Source organism: Penaeus monodon, chromosome 12, assembly GCF_015228065.2.
Source record: "Penaeus monodon isolate SGIC_2016 chromosome 12, NSTDA_Pmon_1, whole genome shotgun sequence".
NCBI lineage: Eukaryota > Metazoa > Arthropoda > Malacostraca > Decapoda > Penaeidae > Penaeus > Penaeus monodon.
The window spans coordinates 3,389,371-3,399,088 of NC_051397.1; the positions used below are offsets into that span (position 1 = coordinate 3,389,371).

At 39.6% G+C, this 9,718-nt stretch overlaps 1 protein-coding gene across 2 annotated transcripts in view; it reads right to left on the reverse strand.

Moving 5' to 3' along the window:
• Positions 1–435: 435 nt before the first annotated feature.
• LOC119579209 (Fanconi anemia group J protein homolog) overlaps positions 436–9,718 on the reverse strand; it is a 236,898-nt gene continuing 227,615 nt past the window's right edge. For both annotated transcript variants that reach the window (XM_037926904.1, XM_037926905.1), the window contains 13 exons: positions 8,943–9,161; positions 8,328–8,501; positions 7,218–7,379; positions 6,793–6,978; positions 6,342–6,563; positions 5,907–6,091; positions 5,580–5,702; positions 5,275–5,383; positions 4,414–4,538; positions 3,895–4,140; positions 2,382–3,493; positions 2,124–2,233; positions 436–1,373 (listed from right to left, as the gene is read on the reverse strand). In XM_037926904.1, the coding sequence (XP_037782832.1) occupies positions 1,263–1,373; positions 2,124–2,233; positions 2,382–3,493; positions 3,895–4,140; positions 4,414–4,538; positions 5,275–5,383; positions 5,580–5,702; positions 5,907–6,091; positions 6,342–6,563; positions 6,793–6,978; positions 7,218–7,379; positions 8,328–8,501; positions 8,943–9,161 (3,084 nt within the window). In that variant the 3' untranslated portion in view covers positions 436–1,262. The remainder of the gene's footprint in view (positions 1,374–2,123; positions 2,234–2,381; positions 3,494–3,894; positions 4,141–4,413; positions 4,539–5,274; positions 5,384–5,579; positions 5,703–5,906; positions 6,092–6,341; positions 6,564–6,792; positions 6,979–7,217; positions 7,380–8,327; positions 8,502–8,942; positions 9,162–9,718) is intronic.

Genomic DNA, 9,718 nt, shown 5'->3' on the forward strand with positions numbered 1-9,718 from the left:
CTATAAAAACCTGACATTTTTACAAGAGGCACAGGCAAGAAATGTTATTGTTTCATTGGCTAAAAGGCTGATTATTAATGATATGTAACCTGCAGTGCATCTGGTGTCTCGTATATAACTATGAAATGTAATGCAAATATTTTAGCTGCATTCATATGACCATCACATGAATAGAAGGATGCAGATGATTTATTCCAACTTTAGCTACCTTAATCATTATGAATATAACAAAGGAACTGTTTATCAAAATATATACCATGAACCTTTTGCCAAAAACTTATAAATTAACAAACTGGAGAATTGATGATCACACTAGGTATCTCACTGGCAAAGAATGAAAGCAGAGTTATTAACCAGAGAAATTAAAAACAATTGGAGAATTTCACACTGTTTCACTATGAAGAGATTATACAGCAAATAAAATTTAGTGCTTCACTACTGAATTTAAACATCCTTTCCAAACATTATTCTAGAGTAAAATTTCACATCTTTGTCTACTTTCTTTCCCTATATAATCATTATAGTATACAAAAAGAACATTTGTGCTTTATGCTTCTATATCACACAATATCATGCAATATTTCATCTCCTGTGATCAGCATAACAAAAATTTATTTATTTTCTTGAGTACACTATATATGCCACATAATATAACCAATTTCTTTTTCTTGGACAAAAAAGATGAAATTTATCTTACACAACAAAGAAATCTGATGTGAAAAGACAGTACATAAGGAATGTAACATAGGAAAAATGAAAAATCAAGTTATCACTAGTAACTGAAGCAATCAATGTGCAGCGGCCAAGCAACATAGGAGCTAACAAGCAATCTAAAGACAACAAATAACTTGTAGAAAAATTCAATTAGAATTATACATAAATGGAAAAGGTAATATGTAATACACGTACTGTATGTTCATGAGATGAAACTTTCCATACAAATGATTAAAATTGATTAAAAGAAATACAGCACCTTATGCTACATATATTACTCAACTGCAAATTACTTTGTATTACAAACAATGTGAATTTATACCCATTCAACCCTAACAACCTATGTACTTTGAACACTGAATATTTGTTTTCTCCTCACATGCAGGACACTCTACCACATGTATGGATGATGCCACACACACCACAGCTTTCCCTCTCTTATTTTTACATACAATGTCTCTATGTAGCAAAAATATACCAGTATAATCCTCTTGAAAATCTTCAGTTCTCTAAATTTCACATGAATTTCCTCTACTGATCCTGACCCATCACAAGTCCTCAGCATCCGAGTACTGCACACCCTTGTGGCGGGATAAGGAGCGTCTGCCTCTCGAGACTCGACGAACTACCCTTTCCCCTCCTGCTGGGCTGTTGTAGCTCTGGAAAGGTAGATGCAATGTTTAGAGTTGAAATGTCCTGCAATGTAGTAGTAGTATTTTTTTTTTTCTTTCTTTTTTACTAACAATTTACTCAGTAACATATTCTTACTAACAATTTACTTAAGCAACATATTCTAATTAATAATTTACTTTACAACATATTCCAAGAAAATGAAATAGTTGCTTTATAGTTCCTACATCTGTCAATGTAGAACTATCATTGGCTTTTTAGTTTCTATATGCATCCATGTAGATCTATCATTAATAGATTACAATATAGTATTTATAAACATTAAAATAAATCATTTATCATTTATTAAGAATTCCTCTATATGGATGGATTCTCAGACAAGAATTTGTAAAATCTTTCAAAAAAGAATGATTCTACATATTCATACTTTTCCTCTATTTATCTCTCTCTCATTTAGCAAAGAATTATATAGCTAGATCGATATAACTGCTTAACCAGTCTCAGTAACTTTCATATTGCATGCATCATATATGATACTTGAATACCTTTTATACAAATGTAAAACAGTAAGAGACACAGAATAAATGTAATGGTTAAATAAGATTCACTAGTTTTCTAGTTTGTGAACTGCAAAATTAACTGTGAAAAACATCAATATATTCATCCTTATGGTGCAAGCTCCATAATCAAATTCTGCCCAAGGACCCATAGAGGCTTGGGCCATCCCTCCTTAAAGTCAATTCCAAAAGATACTCTGAGCTCAAAGGTTTAATGATTACCTGATTAAGGTCAAAATCATCTAAATCTGATTCTGTTCCTGCTGCAGGGGGAACTTGGCTTGGGACGTTCTGACTGAAGAGTGGCCTCTTTCTTGAAACCTTACAGCACTCTGCAAATAAACTGAATGTTAGACAAAAACATCCAACTGGAATATATACAGTATACTGATATATAAGCAAGTTCCATAATTACAACGAATTGAGGCAAATAAAAATAAAAGTTAGAAATGGATGCAAAAGTAATAACCAAAGCCTTACCATCATTTTCCTTTCCACAGTTAACTTTTCCACAGCCCTTTGGCTGCTTCACAGATTTTCCTTCCGATTTTTGAGACTTCTCCATTGATTTTGGTGCCTTCTCTTTCGGTGGCGTTATCTTTTTCTTCTGATATGTTGTATGACCACTAAAGATTGGAGCTAGTCGAACATTTGACTTATTCAGGCCAGAGACACTGGATTTTTCATCACCTCCATCATTCGGCTTGTTTTTCTTTGGTGTAGCATCGGCAAAAAGGTCTTCATCCGAATCAAACATCTGCGGAGAAGAACTTCTCTCGTGTGAGGATGACGACGTCCCCACCTTGCTCTCACCATTAATGAATTCTTGTCCAAGGTTCTTCTTTGACTGTGGTTCCGCTTCTCTAGCGTTGGACTGAACAGGGGAAGAATTTGCCCTTGATCTGATCTCAGTCTCTAGCAGTTCTTTTAGGGGTGATACATGGACTTTACTCTTCGGATCAATATACTGAAACTCATACACTTCCTGGTCTGCTGCCGAGGAATTCTCCGCCTTTGCTCCTACATCTTTCTGGGTATGGCTACTACTTGCTTCTGAACTTGTCAAGAAAAATGACTTCCTTCTTTTGGGAGGGTTACCTACAGCATCATCTGGGGAAAGTGGCGTCTGCAACACCTTTCCAACTGGAGTCTCCTTTGGTGATGTATCTAAGGTTAACACACTAGCACGGTCCTTGCTGGAGGATGGTGATGAGGGAACATTTGAGGTTTTCGGGTCTGATACCTGAGTTGAGGTGAAAAGGAATCTACTAGGTGGAATGACTAAGCTGCTTGGTGAAGAGCAGAAGTCATCATCGTGATCCACTTCATTGCAACCTCCAATGATTGTTGAGCTAAACTGGGATGGTAATATAATGCCCGTTTCATTTCTAACACTAGTGTCATGAGCAGCTGTGGTATTTTGGGTTGACCCTAAGCCATCTACAAGTAAGGACAAAGCTGCTGCTGTTGTTGATGAACTGTTTTCTGAGTCAAGCAGAGCCCTGGCAGTCTGGAATCTACTTGAATTCCCACACACTGCATCCTTCTCTACTGTATTTCCCTCTACTGTTGCTGTTTGAGTTTCATTCATGCTGTAAACAAACAAACAAAAGTTAAATCACACACTTAAGAAAACTGATTAGCTGAACAGTGTTCATTGCAACAAATGTAGAAAAGTTATGAATGAGAATTAATATCTTCACAGTGCAAAAGATGGATCTGACAGGATTCTGTTATATCTTCATCAAAAATACATGTATTTCTGACAAAAATATAATCCAAACCAGTTAAATACATTCCTTGCACTGTGGAGATATTCATTCTTATTCAACCTTGTCTACAACTGATTAGTTAACAAGCATCATCATATTAATATTCCTACAACAATCCACTAGCACTAAATTCTTCCAAAAGGATCAAAAAGGGAAGAAAAAGCACACACACACACACACAAAAAAAAAACTGCAACAAGACACACCTAAACGAGACCTACCTCTCTGGTTTCTTTGGTGGATTGGCAGTCATATTTCTTGCAAAATGATTGAGACTGGAGAGTGCCATGGCATAAGAAGGATGGTGCACGATCTTATTGCGCACCCACTTGGAAAGACCCTTCGTATACTTGTTCTGTTGGACTCCGCTGCTCAGGCTGCCTCTCTGGTACCTTTCATCAACAAGGATCAGGGCACCCCAGTCATAGCGGTGACGCAAGCACCGACCAAGAGCCTGATTTACTGCCCTGTGATACATGAAAAAGACATGAGGAACCTGTTGTTGCTGAGAAAAATATACTGACCAATATGGAACCTGAAGTCACAATGCACTATGAATACCAATGTCAGCAAGTTAATTTTTTTTTTTTTTCTATCATACAATCATTTGTTCAATGTGAAAACTGCCATAGCAGAAAAGAAGAAATTCCAGAAGTGATGTACCTTTTGAGTTTGCAACCTATGTCAAAGACTGAACTGTAATACCCAAACTAAATTTTAAGCTTTAGAGAATGCCTTACCTATATGCCTGGATTTCATACCAATCCCCGCCAGAGAGAAGACCCCGCGTGCGACAGTGGCTGTTGTTGTACTGTCGCTTTAGATCAACCTGGATGTCCTTCACATTTGGAAATGGGATTCCAACCTAGAAAGCAGAATTAATCAAAATTAAAACTTCTTGCATATACAAACCTCTGATTACATATTCACTTGGTAGTGATTAGGGTAAAGTAATTCCATCACATATGATGAGAGATAAAACTATTGATTAGAATATAAATGAATAAAAGATCACTAAATGTATTTAGTTAACAACTACATCTAAATTATATTCTTACTTATAATGCATTCTTACTTATTTAATCTGATGTTTTATAGGTAATTACATTTAAATGTGCATATCGAAAACTCTCCAACTGTTTATTTAAAGTATATCTGAAAAGTCATTTCTTCATTTTAACTCTGGCTGTAAAACTTATACATCTAAAATCAAATATGCATTTAAGCAGAATGGTTGTCTTTTACTAATCTAATATACTAAAACTGTAGTTTCAGGGAGCCACTTCTTTTTTTTTCTTCTTCTTTTTTGATAGGAATTAGGGAGTAATAATATTAAATCTCAAGACCTGACATATAAAAACATTGAGAATGTATGAAAATGGCAAGTGTTAAAACTGCCAAACTTTGCACTTATGGCCATTCTAAATGTAGATATCCTCCCTTGAATTCCACCAGCTGTACAGTTTCTCTCTCCAGTAAAAACAATTAGTTTAAACTATACTGAAAACTAGTGCAGTGTAAATCTCAACTATTATGTTAATGAAATATATTAATTTAATAACCATACTCCATTCAAAGTACCGATATCTATGATCACTTACAGCTATAACAGCACGTGCATTATCGTCGGTAAAGTCCAGGCCCTCACTGACTTTTCCTCGACAAACTGCCATGAAAAATGCGCCATTCACTTCACCCTCGCACTCTTCCCTGATAAAAGAAGACTCTGTTAACATTATGATGACTATCATTTGAATTCACATAACCCTGAATGCTATCAAATATATGAAATCCTTTTTTTTTTTTCCTAACACTGATATAAAATTCAGACTACATAAATAGAGATCACTGCTATAATATATAACACTCATTACAACACTACAGAAACATAAGCGCAGACAGATACCCAGTTCTCCTTATGGTGTCATAGAAGAGCTTCATTGTCTCTTCAAATTCCTCCCCGCTGCGAGGCTCACACATGCTGATCTTTACCTTGTTCAATTCATCCCAGAGCCCTGTCATCTGCCATCTGTTGAGAGAGAGAAAAAAGGATGTGCGATGCTCCAGAAAAAGGTACAGGGGGATAGTAGTTACTAATGCTAAAATATAAGACAATTATATTCTTACAGTTACTGATTTAGGCACTATATGGCATAACTGAAATCTATATTTTCTCTACAAGCAAAATAATGTGGTTAATGATTAACTTCAAACAAAATGGAAAACACTCTACCTATCAAGGAGTTTGTTCAGCAGGGAATAGGAGGGCAAGAAGCACAAGACTCCTCGGGGAACAGCGCGACACACGTCCAGCACCAGCTTTCCTAATTCGTCTTGGAATCCCCAGGTCTCTGTGTGCCGGTATGTTGCCTGGAGCATTTGGTCCGTTGGCCCCTTTCCGATAGTGCCAACCCATACCTGCAAAGTGTTGACTGAATGAAGTGACTGAATTCTGATAAGATGTTGGAACTATAGATCTATTACTGAATCTGAATAAATCACAAAGACTAATGTATTGTTTCTTGTCTCTACTACAATCTCCAAAATAAAATTTACTTAAAAAAGAAAAGAAAAGAAAAAATCCTTGCAAAATTAAATAGCAAACAATTCATTCCTAATGACCCGTTGTAATTTACCGTAAAAAATACAGACTTGAGCACCACCATACCTGATTTTTGTCAATGACGTGATTAGCCTCCAGCTGAATCTTAAAAGGGACCCCCAATTCAGACTGAAACGAACTCATCGGAGACAGGGTGCCAGAGGTCAGTATGATGCAGCGGACCTTTGCACCGACTGAACTGAATGCCACACCAGGGTTAAGGCACCAGAAGTTGATGGAGAATGCCCAGCTGATTGTGGCTCTCCTGCCTAGCCATCCTGATGCATTCTGGTCACAATAGCAAGGCAAAAAAGGAAGTGAAATTTAGAAATGACTGTAAGGAAGTATTTAATGTCCTATTAAAAATGCATGATCTTTAACAAAAATATTTGGCAGAGCAAACATGTTTTTTAATTAAAAGAGCTAGAAAAAGTTTAAGATAAATAGAAAATACAGCTAATTGCAGAATGAAACCTAATTAATTACTCCAAAGCCAAAAAAAAAAAAGGCAACTTACAGGAGCCCTTTTCCTGGTCTGAGACTTTACGATGGCAATGCGGTAGTCGTCTCTGTACTTCATGTTATCCATGAACAGAAACTCGTACATAAGGAAGAGACTCTTCAGTAGCATATTCGTGTTAGAGCTGATGCGAGGGTTCAAGTCGTCCGGATCCTGGTCGTCTGTCACTACTGTGAAGCAGTGCTAAAGGGAAATCAGTAAAGCCATTAACTTAAAATAATGCTTTCAGTATCTGATGACTGAACAAGATAGGGTAGTTCTTGCATTTTGTAAGATATGGCTTAATGTTTGATGATTACATATATGCTTTCTTACAGTAAAATAATTAGGGGCACCATTACAGAAAGTACCTTCATAAGCAACATACATAATAAAAAAAAAAAGAGTATAATACACACACAAAACCCTGAACATAAACATACCTTCAGGTCACCAATCTTGTCGTTCCCAATACCAAGCATATCTAAGCTGGCTATCATCTGTGTGCCTGTGAAGATCTTTCCAGATCGGTCAAACTCTGTGTAGTCGGTCAACTTGTCAGAGTTTTGATCCACCCAGCCACTTAATGCGCTCAGCATGCTGGCCTATGGAATAAAGATATTAATCTGCTGGGAAAGACTGCACATGAAATGGTTGTACACAGACAGCATATATACCTATATATTTCCATATCTATCTAGATAGATCTATACTTTATCTAATTACATGCACACATACATTCTCATACACACATACATACACACATGTATGTCTAAAAAACACACACCCTCCCTCCCTCTCTCTCTCTCTCTCTCTCTCTCTCTCTCTCTCTCTCTCTCTCTCTCTCTCTCTCTCTCTCTCTCTCTCTCTCTCTCTCTCTCTCTCTCCCTCCCTCCCTCCCTCTCCTTCTCTCTCCCTCCCTCTCCTTCTCTCTCCCTCCCTCTCCTTCTCTCTCCCTCCCTCTCCTTCTCTCTCCCTCCCTCTCTTCTCTCTCCCTCCCTCCCTCTCTCTCCCTCCTCTCCTTCTCTCTCCCTCCCTCTCCTTCTCTCTCCCTCCCTCTCCTTCTCTCTCCCTCCCTCTCTTCCTTTCCCCTCCCTCTCCTTCTCTCTCCCTCTCCTTCTCTCCCTCCCTCTCCTTCTCCTTCTATCTCCCTCCTTCTCCCTCTCTCTCTCCCTCCCTCTCTCTCTCTCTCTCTCTCTCTCTCTCTCTCCTTCTTTTCCTCCCTCCCTCTCCATCTCCCCTTCTCCCTCTCCCTCTTTCTCTTCCTCTCCTCTCTCCCTCTCCCTCACTCTTGTTCTTGCTCTCCCTCCCTCCTTCCTCACTCTCTTTCTCTTCCCCTTTTTCTTCCTCTCCCTCTGCGCTATTCTCTTACTCTTTCTCATTCTCTCCCTCTTTCCTTCCCCTTCCCCCTCCCCCCTCTCTTCCTCTCTCACATAACAACGCAAACACACATAGCAATCTCGCGTCCCCACTTGCACCTCCTAACAACGCGTCCCTCTCAGTCCCCAGAGCGCGAAACCCCCCAAGGAAGACCCTCTCCCCGCGGGCCCTACCAGCTTGGAGCACTCTTCCTCGTTGACCTTCAGGGCCACGAGCTTCTCCAGGTCGTCCCTCGCCTCCAGGATGGCGTCCTGCGTCAGGGTGCACGAGGCCGCTTCCCTGGCGCTGTCCTCGATGTTGTGCGCTTCGTCCAGGATGATCACCTGCTCCGTCAGGTTGATGCTCATCTGTTGGGCGGAGGAGGAGGATCAGCTTCTGCGTGGTTGTGTTTGTGTTGTGGGGGGGGGGTGTTTGGTGTTGGTTTGTGTGTGTGTGTGTGTGTGTGTGTGTGTGTGTGTGTGTGTGTGTGTGTGTGTGTGTGTGTGTGTGTGTGTGTGTGTGTGTGTGTGTGTGTGTGTGTGTGTGTGTGTGTGTGTGTGTGTGTGTGTGTGTGTGTGTGTGTTTAATCAAATAAATAAATATCTTAATTTTATCATATTAACACTTTACCACCAAACCTAAAAAACACAAACCCCGGCCGTCCAAAATATCAAGCTTCCCCAATGACTATTTCCTGGCCAAAACATCCCCCCAAGAGGACGCATTCCTTAGCACGTCCCCGCGTCCGCCCGCACCTCACACACGCACACACCTTGATCCTAAGACTCTTCCCAATCCCGCCAACTCACCGCCTCCCTGATGAGCGGATCCACGAGGTAATTATACGGACAGAAGACGATCTCCGCCGTGTCGACGAGGGAGCGCGCCGCGAAGTAGGGGCACGCCTTGATCTTCTTGCCGAGGCGCACCAGGTCCTCGATGTCCCACGCCGCGTCCAGACCGAACTGCGCCAGCTGCTCGTGCCGCTTGATCCGGGCCACGCCGTGGTTGAAGCGGCAGCCTTCGCCCTGGGGGGAGGAGCTGCATGAGGAGGAGGAGGAGGAGCAGGGGGATGGAAATGAGGAGGAGAAGGAGGAGGAGGAGGAGGAAAAGGGGAATGGAAATGAGGAGGAGGAGGAGGAAAAGGGGAATGGAAATGGGAGGAGGAGGAGTGCATGGGAGAGGACAATAGGATGAAAATGTGATATATATATATAAATATATGAATAATATAGATATTAAAAGATAAGGCTCAAACAAGAGATATATAATTTTAGAAGAAGAAGAAAAAAAAGACAAATCCGAAAATAAACAAAAAAGTAAAACAAAATGTATATAAAACCAATTTGTTTATTAATAAAAAAAGGTACAAGGTACACATTTTCTGAACAGACCAGAGTACCCTGTTCAAACTGTCTACTGAACATACGTCAACAAATAATATACACGATTCAAATAAACCATATTACCTAATAAATCACTTAAAAAAACGCACACAACGTCTCATAACAATAAGAGTTGCGAATAAGTGGTTCTAAACAATGCGACCGGAAAATATAAAAAATATATATAAGTAGATAACAAA